General features: G+C 50.3%; 2 protein-coding genes across 2 annotated transcripts; both read right to left on the bottom strand.

Annotated features, from left to right (window-relative positions):
- Nucleotides 1–1,109: 1,109 nt before the first annotated feature.
- Nucleotides 1,110–3,260, bottom strand: NCS54_00427500 (Ldi domain-containing protein; the record flags this gene model as incomplete). The annotated part of the gene is made up of 6 exons (XM_053149816.1): nucleotides 1,110–1,216; nucleotides 1,455–1,696; nucleotides 1,757–2,317; nucleotides 2,377–2,558; nucleotides 2,633–2,857; nucleotides 2,913–3,260. The coding sequence occupies 6 exons, from the start codon at nucleotides 3,258–3,260 to the stop codon at nucleotides 1,110–1,112; spliced, it is 1,665 nt and encodes a 554-aa protein (XP_053005791.1).
- Nucleotides 3,261–11,049: 7,789 nt separating this feature from the next.
- On the bottom strand, nucleotides 11,050–11,969 carry NCS54_00427400 (Hypothetical protein; the record flags this gene model as incomplete). The annotated part of the gene is made up of 3 exons (XM_053149815.1): nucleotides 11,050–11,085; nucleotides 11,130–11,786; nucleotides 11,838–11,969. The coding sequence occupies 3 exons, from the start codon at nucleotides 11,967–11,969 to the stop codon at nucleotides 11,050–11,052; spliced, it is 825 nt and encodes a 274-aa protein (XP_053005790.1).
- Between the last annotated feature and the right edge of the window lie 1,759 nt (nucleotides 11,970–13,728).

Here is a 13,728-nt window from a genome sequence, read left to right as displayed (position 1 = left end):
GGCTTAGCCTGCTCGAGATCCCAACATGATGTTCTAGGCAGCAAGACACCTGGCCGGCGTTGGTTGCCTTTCCCAATAGTTACATTAAGCGGTGAATTGCATGGGTCTGCATTATCAGTATATCGGTTTGACATGCACAATGGTTGTCTTCATCCACCTTCCCACCGCTTGACGGCATCAGCACAACATCTGACATAGGTTTCCCTACCTAAATTATAGCAACTGACCCGCTGCGGCTAGATGAGGAAGCATATCGAGCGATCTACGAGAATGGCTACAAAACCTGGGCGGCCTTATAGGAGCAGGCATCTGAAGACCCTGAGCTTCCTCCAGCCAGCTTGCAGGTCGAGCATCTCTTCCCCCAACATCCCTACTTTCCTGTCGGACTTGAACTAGACGGCTCTGGGTTGTTGACAGCCTCATCCATGTGGGTCCCTGGGACAGGGTCCTGTGACTTGCCCTCTTTCGAGCAGCCTTTTCAAATCACACCGTATGTCGAGACGCCTGCGAGATTGTTCATGTTGACCAGGTCACCCGTACCACCGTCCGCGTGGTTCCAACAATACGACAATCATCTCGTGCGGACGCTTTAAACTCTTGTCTCCTTGGTCCTCGACATTTAAAGCAGTTCCCGCTATCCGGATGTCCAGCATTTCGAGAAGTACATCGCCCAGCCTACAAGAATGCCTACCCTTCGAGACAGCAGTTCGGTATATCGCTGAATATTCTGCACTTCATTCTGCTGACGACCAAAACCGTGCGGCTTTCGCGACGGCTATGATGCTCCCCTTGGCCAATTTCGACAGGCAGAATATCTGGCTGCCCGTACCTCGTATGTGTCCTGCAACGCCAGCAAGCACTAGCACCAGCACCAGCGTAACGCGAGAGGAACCAATCTGGAGACGGACCTCCGGCAATTTGATAGACTCCTAACATTATCATGCAACGCCCACGGCGTGAAATCTATCCTCGGGAGCATCTTCTATAAACCTGGTATACTATGCAATGCCTCTGGCCCATGGTTACAAGGCACTATTGCTGTTCTTCAGTCCAGAAAGGCAGGAGATCTAGATATTCTGGCTCGCATGTTCTCCCTTCGGAGCCCCCATCTAAGTTTCCTGTGGCTTGGTGCTATTATCACTGGCCTGCATAAGGGCTTCTTGAAGAACTTCGGAGGGCTCCTCGGCCTTAACAGGATTGACCTTCACGAGGCGGCCTGGACCGGGACTGTCTTATCCTTCGTGCAGAACCCCGTCCCTCGTCAGCACGAAAGTGCTGCCTCAATCTCACGCCAGGACGAGTTCACATTAGCATTCCTTATCCAGGGAATATCCAGATATAGATTCCCACCGATTTATCCGTATCCGCCTCAAACACTCAGCTCTTACAAATGACACTCATGGATTGAGGCCCCTAATGTCAGACCCAAAGAAAGTACCTCATCAAGTATGTACCTCGAGTACCCAAGATGCACATGCCCCATTCCAGTACCGATTCCCATCGGGATACCTGCAGGGGAGGAAGCACTGAAACAGGGCCAATACTCTGTATGACAATGTCCATGTTGTTCCCTGTCACTCTCCGTTCAAGCTGGATCATGTCCGCCCTGTCCTTGATTTGGTACGCGCCAAGAAGCTCTTGATTTTCGTAAACACTGTATTTCCCAGGACGTAATCCGGAAACATGAAGCTTAACACTGAAATTGGCATGTTAGACGCGAATAATTAGGGGGGGAGAAAGCTGATCCAATACTCACTTCTTGCCCTCCCTTGAATAGGAACGCATAGTGACAGCCATGGCTGCAAGATTTTTGTCCCAGCTTCCACGCAGAAAGTCAACCCCACTGGAGAGGTCGATGTTGTCAATGAATGGGTAAGTGGAAAAGTGATTGTCGGTCCAAGGATTCTCGTACATCTTACGCTGGCCCTGGAAGACATTCAGCCTCGCGTAGGGGATGGCGCTGTTCCCAGTGAAGGCGTCCATGGGAGGCAGACTGCCATTCCCCTGAGCAGTGGCCGGGTAAAAGAGTCCGCCCTGTTCCCAGGTTGGGGGGTAAGCTTCGTCGACAAAGCGTAGGTACTGATCCAAGGTGGCCTCGTCGCCGAGTTCAGAGATCATCTGCGCTGCGTATCCTAGGATGGGCTTGGTCATGGGTTGCTGAGCACCGGGTGATTGTGCCCTGGAGATCAAGGGCGTTGACGCTTTTGCAGCTGTAGACTTGTTTGGTGGCATCATCATCTCTATCACCCTGTCATATGCCGTGTCATAAGCGACCTTTGCCAGCTCTGGATTCCAAGCGTTCATAAAGGCAGCGGCCCTATTATCGATTAGCCCGTCTGAGCCCCTTGAAAAGTTGTCTCGGGCGCCACCACATACCAGGCTGTGAACCCAGGGTCCTTTGCGAGTGTCTTTCTGTCTTGCTTTGGCGAAAACCAATCAATTATGAGGCCGTCGTCTTGGAACATGCCCTTGGACTTCCAAGCCTCCTCGTATGTTTCAAGAACGACAGGGGCTATATGGGTATTGTCCCGAACATCGTTGTACCGCATCCCGATCATCTTGATATCACAGCGTTAGCACCAATCGATAGAAGAATGGGTCAAGGTGCTCTTATAGGAAACTGGTTGCAGACGACAAAGATGCTGTTTGGCTCACAGCAGACGCCGAGCCAGTTTTCTCCCTCCATCCCCTTCAATATCGCTTGCTGCAGGGACGTTCGGTTATAGATGAACTTTTCTGGCCCCATACCCCAGAAGATTGGCATCCAGTTGAACTCCAGAGCATCATATTCATTATACTTGTCGTCGTCAAATAGCATCGTGTACAATGACACCATGTGAAGGAGGTGACCAGAATACTAAAAGATGTTAGCAAGACATTAATATCTTTCAATAGAGCGTTTGAAAACTTGCCATAATGTTCTCTTTCGCAACTGGATCCGCCCAGGGTTTCCGCAACTCGGTCAGGTCGGGGTCTACAAGGGTGCCGCTGTGGCTAGTGAGATACCAATAGCCCCAAACATCTCGCAGCAGCATTTTGGAGATGAGCTGCTCAAACAAGGCCTTGAACAGAGACCTCAGAAGGGGCAGCCGAAAGTAATGAGCTGCTCCTGCAGCGTATGCCATAGTCGCTAGCTGGTATCGGTACCCATCGAGCCATTCCTGACCGGCAACTTGAGAACCCATATGGCGCCACTCGCCATCTTTTTGGCTTGCTAGGTTATAGAAGTGTCGGAGGTGACCTGCTTCTTCGCGGGACATTTTTGGAAACTTATCGATGAAGTCCCCACTAAGCGACCGAGGTAACGAGTCGTCATTTTCGAGAGGAACAACACGCCTCGCTCCGATGGCAAACCTAAATAGAGTTTAGCTATTTGATGCATTTAACACTAGGATTGACACGTCTCAAGTATCATGGAAGTAAGGTAGCACGGACGATGTATCTATCGAAGCCACCAGGATGGCACCGACATGGAGAATGGCTCCAAGGCGCATGATAGTAATATGATGATGCTAGTAGATCCGACAGGGGCACTGGGGCTGTTGTCAAAGAAAGGATCCATGACTCGAAGAATGAACGATATAACAATTGAGTAGAATTATTTAACAAGACCAAGAGGTCAACCGGGTCTATCGGACCGCCTCAAGGCATCGGATTTCGTCGATTCTCCGGAAGCCGTGCTCAAAGTCAGTCTCTAGAGAGGTGACACGGTCCGGGCACGGCAAGCCCCCCCTCTCTTACGAAAGAGACAGGTCTGATTGGCTCAAGATACATGCTTGCTCTTGATGGTGTATGACTACATCGACAATCGCGATCATGAACTGGGGTTGTCGGCAAAGAGTTTCGGAATACGGAGACGGGGCTCGGCTCAATTCCGCAACCATCCCGCCAGCCAATCGGCCATGTTGGAAGAATCAGTTGTCAATCTGCTTTATACCCCACACTTTGCCGACTTGATCTGCCGGCTAGATATGCGAGGTTAATGAGGCTACCAGTATGTAGTCTTTTAGGATCCAAGGACATAGAAACGGACTACAGGGGTTAAAGGATGTAGCTTGTACTTTCACCAAACTTATAAAAGTATGTCTAAACTAATGTCTTTTTCGAATATTTTTATTGTATTTTGTGACTTGCTCCTTAAATCTTAGTTAGGTATACAAATGGGTCGTATTGTTGAGATGAGCATGTTGTATTGATTAAAGAAGAAGAAAGACTAGCGCGAACCAGCGAAAGCTATAGACAAGAAGACATCCACATCCCAGCCACCAATGGATCGGAATAGCCATTGATCCGTCAAAGCAACGGATCTCAACACTCCCACTCGAGCCATTGGTGCGAGATGTTTCTGCGTAACAGAGTGTGGCCTCATTAAAACCTCAAAAACACCTTCGTGGGTGAAAAATAGGAAAGAGCTTCTATTACCACACCTGCGTTGGATTGTTCGGTCGCCGGGGCCTTAGCACCCTGGATCCCCCAGATTGTTTGATGATTTGATATTTGTGAGGCGGACAGCCTTGAGTTTCTGGTCACTGGAGCCTTAGCACCCCATATCCTCCAGATTGTTTGATGTTTGGATGAAGCCTTGGAATCTTCGATCACTGGAGCCTTAGCACCCCAGATCTCCCACTTCATCACGGACAGGTGGTTTTGATGTTTGGATGAAGCCTTGGAATCTTCGATCACTGGAGCCTTAGCACCCCAGATCTCCCACTTCATCACGGACAGGTGGTTTTGATGTTTGGATGAAGCCTTGGAATCTTCGATCACTGGAGCCTTAACACCCCAGATCTCCCACTTCATCCTAGGTTTAACGTTTGTTTGATGTTTGATGTTTGAATGAAGCCTTGGAATCTTCGATCACTGGAGCCTTAGCACTCCAGATCTCCCACTCCATTCTAGGTTTATATTTTCCGAAATAAATGTAGAGGACATTGATACTATCCTTTGTTGATATTGACGGCTGACTACGATAGTCGAACTGTCTTGCTTTCTTTGGCCGGATCCGATTGAGCAGGTTCCGTTGTATGTCTCGTAGGACTGTGGTTGTTAAGGCTGAAGAAGCCAATCCAGCGGCGTTCGCTGCGTTTTTTGTGTTTTTGTGTTTTTGTGTTTTGTAGTTTTGTAGTTTTGTAGTTTTGTAGTTTTGTAGTTTTGTAGTTTTGTAGTTTTGTAGTTTTGTAGTTTTGTAGTTTTGTAGTTTTGTAGTTTTGTAGTTTTGTAGTTTTGTAGTTTTGTAGTTTTGTAGCTCGGCCATGTGCACCTGCAATGGGATTCTTTTGCAATTGGATCCTGTGTGATCCGTTTCTGAATGAAATGGCTCTTGTATGTACGTATTGAGCGTTCAGTTATAGCTGGAATTGTTGTAGAATTTGTTATAAGAAGCCGAGGAATTCCGAGCTGAGGACCTGTGGGTCGCTTGGAGGCTCGATGAACGAGATAGACTGTTGGGCACCCATTCTCTCCCACTTGGGGCATGATGAAAAGGGATAAAAGAAAAGAGAAATCGTGTGAACTTGATATAATAGACTTTCGACGCCGCTGCTTCCAAATCCCAAGTCAGTTTGTTGGTAGGTTACTTGGTTGTCGAGAGATCGCGGAGTGTCAGTTGGCCAGGTGTTCCCGGCCACCTCCTTTTCTCATGATCCATACTTGCGTGACCAACAGCGAATCATGGGTTGGAGAGGCCCAGCGCGTTGCGAAACACGATAAACCGGTCTTTTGGGAGAGCTTTCGTAAGTCCGTCTGCGATTTGTTGCTCGGTTGGGACATATTGGAGTTCAACGTCTCCATCCGAGACTCGTTCTCGAACGTAATGCCATTGAAGATCAATGTGCTTAGTCCTGGCGTGGAACTGTGGATTTTTGGCCATTGCAATTGCCCCTTGATTGTCCCCGTAGAGAATAGTTGTTTGAAGGTCTCCATGTTTGTATTGGGCCAGAAGTTCGCGCAGCAACCCTCGTAGCCAGATCGCCTCTTTGGTGCATTGTGTTTGTCCCATGTACTCCGCTTCGCAGGATGATAGTGCGACCGTTGGTTGTCGTTTGGAGTTCCAACTGATGGCGCCTGTGCCGACGTTGAAGACGTAGCCAGCCGTTGATCGTCTGGTGTCGTGATCGCCAGCCCAGTCTGAGTCGCTGTACCCAACTAACGGTCTGAGTGGTCCGCTGAAGGTGAGTTCCAAGTCGATCGTCCCTCGCAAGTACCTCATGATGCGCTTGACGGCTTGGACGTGTTCGTTGGTTGGGTTTCCCAGATATCGGCTGCAGAGGGAGACGGCAAATGCGATGTCTGGGCGAGTGCCAAGCATGGCGTACATAAGTGACCCAATTGCTTTTGCGTACCATAGTTTCGTCGTTTTAGGAGCTCTGTATTCGTCTGGGACAGGTTGGAATTTTGACGTGCTCAGGGGAGTTGTGACTGGCTTGCTCTCCCACATGTCAAATTCCCGTAGGACCTTCTCGACATATGCTCGTTGGGAGAGGAAGATGGCCTTGTTGCGTCTGTCTCTCCGGACGGACATTCCCAGATAGTACTGACACGGGCCAAGGTCAGTCATTTCGAATTTCTCGCTCAAGGCGGCTTTGATTTGGCGGATTTCTTCCTTATCGGGACCAGCGATTAGGAGATCATCCACGTAGACGGCGATGTAGGTTGTGCCACGGATGAAGACGCCAACGTCGGCGTTGAGTGGTTTGAAGCCGAGGGTTTCCAGGAAATCAGATAAAGTCTGGTACCAGATTCGGGGAGATTGTTTGAGGCCGTAGAGAGCTTTCCGCAGTCGGAAGACTCTGCCTGACTTGTCGTCGAAACCCTGTGGCTGAGTCACGTAGATTTCTTCTTTGACGCCGCCATAAAGGAAGGCAGTTTTGACATCCATCTGTTCCAGTTCAAGGTCTAGGGCCGCAGCGATGGCGAAGATCATTTTATAGCTCATCGGCTTGACCACGGAGGCAAACGTTTCGTGGTAGTCGATTCCCTCTTTTTGTTCGAAGCCTCTGACGACGAAGCGAGCTTTGAATCTGGTAATCTCGCCATCCTTTCCCCGTTTGAGCTTATACACCCATTTGCCTTGGAGGGTATGTTTTCCTGGAGGCAGGCTGACTGGTATGAAGGTGCCGTTTCTCATCAAGGAGTCGATTTCGTCAATCATGGCTTGCATCCATTGTTCGCTATGAGGCGAGTTCATTGCTTCGGCAAAGGTTTTGGGTTCGGTCGGTTCAAGGTTGTTGGCGATCATAGCCAGGTGAATGGCGATCATGGTGAAGCGCCACTGGTTTTGTTGGGCTGATGGGTCTTGTTGAGCTAGGACTGTGTATCTTGATGGAATTTGTCCTCGGGTTTCCCGTACTGGAAAACGTTGTTGGGGATGACCGTCGGCTGCTTCCGCAACGACTTGGTGTTCGTCGACTGCACTGTCGGGGCTTTGTGTTCTTTCTGGAGTCCCCAGTTCCACATGGAAGCTTGGCTCGTCTTGATTCAGTTGATAGGATTGGCTGGGGGCTGACTGTATCTCTTCGTCTGTTCTGATGTTTTCGGTTAGGGGTATAGTTGGAAGAGATGGTGTGAGATCCATCCGTTTTGCGTTGGGTTCGTCAGTTGGTTGCTCGGATGCAATTCGTTTTCTCAGCAGGGATTTCTCATCGAACACGACGTTATTCGCAAAGAATATTCTTCCATCGTCGTCGACTAAGACGTAGTTTGTGCTCCCTTGATAGCCGAGGAGTCGGCAGGGGACTGTCTTGTCGTCCATCTTCTTCCGTTTGGCTGAAGGCATCTTTGCAAAGCCTCGGCTGCCGATAACTCGGAGATGGGAGAGATCCGGCACTTCCTTGTGCCATGCTTCATAAGGTGTGATTTGACGACCCGAGGCTGGTGAGAGGTTTCGTACGTATGCCATGGCTTTGAGGACGTATGGCCAGAATTTCTTTTCCAGTCCTGAATGGATGAGAGTCGCTGTGAGCTTCTCGAGTAGGACACGGTTTGCTACTTCGGCCACTCCGTTTTGTTCGTGCTGCTCGGTAGCAGAAAAGATCATCTCAATCATCTTGTTTTCGCAGTAGAGAGTGATTGCATCAGCTTGGTTTTCTCCCCCTCGATCGAGGCGAAGGTAACGGCAGCGACGGGTTGGTGTCTCGGCTTGTTCCAGAAGTTGTCGAAGGCAGTTGCCAAATTCGGACTTTTGCCTGATTGGGAAGACCCAGGTCATTTTGGTGAAATCGTCTATGAAGCAGGCCCAGTATCTATGGCCGTCGATGCCTTCGTCTGGGAAGGGGCCAGCGATATCGCCATGCAGGCTCTCCAGTGGTCTTGTTCCTTTTCGAATGCATCCGCGGTGAGGCCTTTCCTTCATGCGCCCTTTTACGCACGCTTCACAGACGTTGGAGTCAGATAGAGGAGTGATGCCCGTGGACATCTTCATGAGTAAATGCACGTTCTGTTCTCCCAAATGGCCGAGTCGGTCATGCCAGATCTGCAGTTTGGGGTCGCTGACAGAGTATGCGGCCATGGCAGTGTGCAGTTGTTGGTCGTCCTCGTCGATCACGTACAGACCAAATTTCCTAGTGGCGCTGAGGATGACTTTACCGTGGCTTGTAATGACGGCTCGTCCTTTTCGAAATAAAATAGTTGCTCCATCTTCCTCGAGGGCTGAGACCGAGACAAGGTTGCAGTGAGCGTCTGGGACGTAAAGTGCCTTATGAAAGATCGTTGTTCCTTTGGCATTGTTCCGTATGGTTCTGAGGGTGTATGTGCCTTGCCCCGCGGGCATAATGGCCGAGCCAGCTATGCCGTTGATGGCAGAGCCGGTGAATTTCTCGAGTGATGTAAAGTTCTGTCGACGGCAGAACGTGTGGGAGGAGGCGCCACTGTCCAATACGTGAATTCGCTCGAGCAGCCCGGACGGCTCTGATGCAGCCAGGCCAAACTGGGGTTGAAAGGATAGAAGGGCCGCGTTTAAGAAGGCGACGGCGGCAGTGTGATCCTCGTCGAGTTCCAGTGACGAGGTGTTCTCCTTTCTCTTCTCAAGCTTGGCTTCTCGTCGTCCACTCCGAAGTGCTCGTTTTCTTCTGAACTCCTCAAGAAGGTCGGGGTGTAGGCCAAAACATCCGGCCTTGGTATGACCTGGTTTGTTGCAGTGGCCGCACGTCTGAGCTACTCGTTCTTTTCCAGGGCCACGCATTCTAGCCAGCAGAGCCGTTTGCGTCTTGGCCTTTTCTCGTTGTTGAATGTTCATTTCCTCTTGCTCTGCGGCGGCAAGAGCGATTTCGAATGTTACGGCAGGTTTGGTTATTTCTCCGTTGGAGCCTCGCTCGGGTAGCAAGTTGTGGTTTTGGTAGAAGGCAGTGAGGAACATTTCGTATTCGGGGCCAAGTCCGGTTAGGAACTTATTGATGAATTGAGGCGTGCCGATTTTGCATGTCTCGTCTAGTTGCAAGAGTTCAGATTGAGCTTCTCGCAGCCGTTCTGCAAAGTTCATGACTCCCGAGCATTGGTCTAGGGTGAGGCAGTTGTATCGTCGGTCGAGCTCTTGGAAGACCGCACTTCCTTTTGGTTTGAAGCGCTTCTCAAGCTCATCGAACATCTCCGTGACGGTCTCCTTGTCCTTTACCTGCTCCCTGGCGTTGTATCCAAGTCGATTGAGGACGGCTCCGCACGCGCGTTCCTGCTTGGAGAGCCAGTTGTCGATCTTTTCGACGGTCGCGGCGCTGGTGCCGGTGGGTTTGTCCTTGTTTCGTTTGAACAAGTCTCCGTATCCCGACATTGTGAGATGGTCCTTCATTTCTCGGCTCCAGTTGATCCATCCGGCTGTCGATTCTAGCTTCGGGATGTTGGCTAGGTTGCCAAGTGTTCCAGTCGATTCCTTCGAGGCCGACATGCTTGAGGATGGGTTCCTTGATGGCTGGACGAGAGAAGGCGTAGGAAGAGTGTGAGGTAGGCTCAGGTGAATCTTCCCTTTTCGGTGTAGCGATGTCTCTTGCGAGCGCGAAGCTGGAGTTCTGATCGTTGTTGATGGTATCGGCAACGGGTGCGTCAGAACTCCCACTGGATGTAACGTGGATTTGTTCTGGTTCTGATGAGGCAATCGAGGCAGCTTCAAGGCTCCAAATGCTGGTTGGACTTGCGTCTGAAAGCGAGTCGTCGGTGTCCAAGTGGGTTGCCCTAGAACCTATTGGAAGGACTGAGGGCTCACTTAGATCGTAGGATATCGCATATCACCACCAGGTTCGTGCGACCGATGCGAAACGCGGCTCGGACCTTAGGTCGTGTATCCCGTTTCATCCGGTTTCACATGCGGTTTCACGTCCGGCTTGTCGCATCAAGTACTCCAGTCCGAGAGAGGACCACTCGAAGATGCAAGGTCTCAAAGGTCCTGTGCAATCCATCAACAGAATTCGACAGCGGAAAGTTTGTCAAAGTCAGCGACACGATGAGGAAAATGTTGCTTGTGGAGGAAACAAAACAATGTCGGTTTCTAGAGCGGTCTAGCTCTCAAATTAGAGTCGTGTGAGGCCATCATGAGGCCGAGTCTCGAGTAAAAATTTTGCGCAAGTATTTTGGTCGAGAGGCTGGTGACGGATGAGGCCGGGAGGCGTGCAAAATCAAGCACTTGATTCCTAGATAAGGCGGCTAGCAGTATTCAGTGAAAATTCGGGTAAGGTGTGATGAGTATCTTTAACGCAGTGGAAGGAGGCGGTTAGACCTCGAGTTATATTGGAAATTATGATTAGGAGGATACTCAGCTGTAAGGTGGCTTTCCGGGCTCATAACCTGTTGAGATGAGCATGTTGTATTGATTAAAGAAGAAGAAAGACTAGCGCGAACCAGCGAAAGCTATAGACAGGAAGACATCCACATCCCAGCCACCAATGGATCGGAATAGCCATTGATCCGTCAAAGCAACGGATCTCAACACGTATCGCCTGTGGCATAACCCGGGGACCGTGTATACAAGGGTCGTCAATTTCCTCAAAGCCAATGAATGAAATGGCAGGGTCCTCGCGGAGCGTGTACCAAATATCCAAGGTAACGCTGATGATGGCAATCGCACCTTTAGGTAAAGATGGGAACATAGACTTGATCTTGATCCTATCGATATTGTGGCGACGGTTTTCGAAGAGCCAATGTCTCACCTGGTCCAAAGTTGCAGCGTGAGCATCTCGAAGATGGACGTGAAGGATAACGATGACTGCACTGTTAAAGATTGCCAAGATCGACCCTGGAGTCCAACTCTCATGAGCCATGTTGGGAGTCAGCATGATGGGTGCCCGATTCTCCCCCGAGTTCTGGAGGAAGTAGGGCATGGCATTGAGCTGGGGTATTCGGCCCTGAATGGCCAAGTACTGAGTCGCTAAGTGCCGAGTGGCCAGGCGGTTGTAGAGTTGAGCCGTGGACAAGATGTGTCGATTGTCAATGGCATGCTGAAGTTGCTGGACGAGAGCATCGGTAAATCCAGACGGGCTGTATTCAGTTGTCCTGTCAAAGGCTGATGCTGCAATCAGTTCCTTGCGGTATCCAATGCCTATCCCAGGAGCAACACAGCAGTCCAAAAGAATGAGGACGTCAGCAGGAGATGGGTCGATGATTTGGGCTCGCACTTCTTGGAAGCCCCCTTGGTCGCCGTTGCCTATGTAATAGAAAATGGCCAAGTCACCTTCTTTGAGCCCACTGAGCAATCGACCGAGGTTGAATGAAATCGTGGCATCTGGGTTTGGATCCTGCATTTGGATGACCAAAAGCTCGACATCATAGCCATAGGACTGCTGAAAGAGGTCCCGAACACGCCTGCCCTGGGTGCCAAGGCCTGAGATCTCATCCTTCTCTCAAAAGACAGCCAGGACTCTCGTTTTGTTGTAGGGCCTGGTCGTAGCCTCGTAGTAGTTGCGACATGCGTCGGCCATGGTGGCCTGGAATTCGGCAACGCCGGTCGATGCACGCCAGGTGTTGTAAGGATGGGTAGGTGTGAATGCCATGGTAGAGGAGTGATAGGAGACTTGGATGAGAATTGGAAGAGGTTAGAATGGGAAAAGGAAGAATTTAGGGCTCTATACAGATGTGCATGTTTGTCGAGGCGCAGCGTTGCGTTGATATGTGATATGATGCATCTCTAAAGCTTATTGCATGTTGGTTTTGCGGTCGAGTGCGAGTAACTTAACTTGTGACTTTACAGCATTGTTGTCGAGATATGCTTGATCGGTGTGTGCTGGGCGAGGTTGTTAGAGTTGGTGCTTCGGTTAACGACGAGGGCGGGTGTGTGGCGTTCGTCGCGGAGCTTGTCCGTCAGGTGCTGATTCGATGGGTTGAGGCAGACGCCGGTGTCCGTCTGGTCGGTGGCCTAGGCAAGGGTGTCATCCCCATGCTGGAGTTGGTATGTGTCGTCGTCGTCGCTGGCGCCAGGGCATACTTGCCCGCGCAGTGGTCGCAGGCTACTTGGCTGGGGAGGCATTCGGATCGGAACTCGCCGTCAAAGTACAGTAGGTACGTTTATTTTGCTGAGCTGCTTTATCTGATATCTGGGTGATTGGTCAGATGAAGCCCCGAATGTTGAAGCGAGCAATCCCATTGGGCTGATCCAGCCTTCTGCCTCAACATGGAGGGTATTCATGGCGTTACCTACTAATGCTCTTTATCACGTATCATCGCCTCCGTTGGCTTTGTCAATATCAAGTCGGTAAGTTTATAGGCTATCAGCTGTTGGTTAACTTTCTCTCCGAATCCTGACCTAGCCTCGTTGTGGATTCATCAACGAAAGCGTCCTTGGCGCATTGAAACGCAACATCTTTGCATACTTGTAATTCAAAGAGACTCACTGAGCCATGGATCAGGTCCGGCGAGTTTAGAGTAGAAGGTTTGGTGAGTCGTTGCATACACAAATGCTAATTGATGCAAGCTATTGTCTTGGGGGGCCGACGTTGCTGGCTTTGCTGTTGATGAGTGTTTCTCGTCCTGGGCTATCCTGATCTATTCGCTATGTATGGCGCGTGAAACACGGCAAAAGAACTCAGGAATCTGTTAGAGAGATAATGAATACAATAAACTATTGGAATACATGTTGGACTCCTTCGGGCTAATAGTCAAACATATGAGAACTAGCCAAGCGTTTTCTATAAATTGGTTGACCCATGCCATGACGCCTTGGTCGATCGCCAAGACACCAGCTCGGGACCTGCATGCGTTGCACGAGGGCGCCAAGTGCCAAGAAAGCTAGATACCTAGTCTGCCGTTGAGCCGCCTTGGCATTTTTGACGTCTGTCGAGTTGTAATCATTTAAAGGCCATAAAAGCAGTATATTCAAGGACAGTCACTTGTCCAAGGAGGTCATCATTGTAGAGCCGACATGGAGGTATTCCTGCCACGCATCAAACAATTAAGCAGCCCCATATTTGCTTGCGTAATGGCGTGAGCGAGGCGACTGCTGCACTCTAACCGAGCTCCATGTTGGGTCCAGGATATCGGTGAGCCAACACCTCTATTGGATTCATTCCCATTTAAGGTCCTAAATCGGAGACAGGGGATGCACGACGGGCTCATCCTTGGTCGGGAGCCCGCCCGACGATGACGATAACCAGTCTCGGCCGATCCACAGTTGCTATCACACGAATTGGGGGGGTCTGGTGGATGGGTTGCATGCCGCCATTGTGGATAGTGTCGATGGTGTCAGAGCAGTTCGCAGTAGAATTTGCTTGTTTGAACCATGGGGTCGGACACCGTCCGGCAAAGGCGACCCTCCTA

The sequence above is a fragment of the Fusarium falciforme genome, chromosome 3 (assembly GCF_026873545.1).
Source record: "Fusarium falciforme chromosome 3, complete sequence".
Taxonomy (NCBI): domain Eukaryota; kingdom Fungi; phylum Ascomycota; class Sordariomycetes; order Hypocreales; family Nectriaceae; genus Fusarium; species Fusarium falciforme.
The sequence above is the reverse complement of the archived record's forward strand: the minus strand, read 5'-3'. Positions and strand labels throughout refer to the sequence as shown.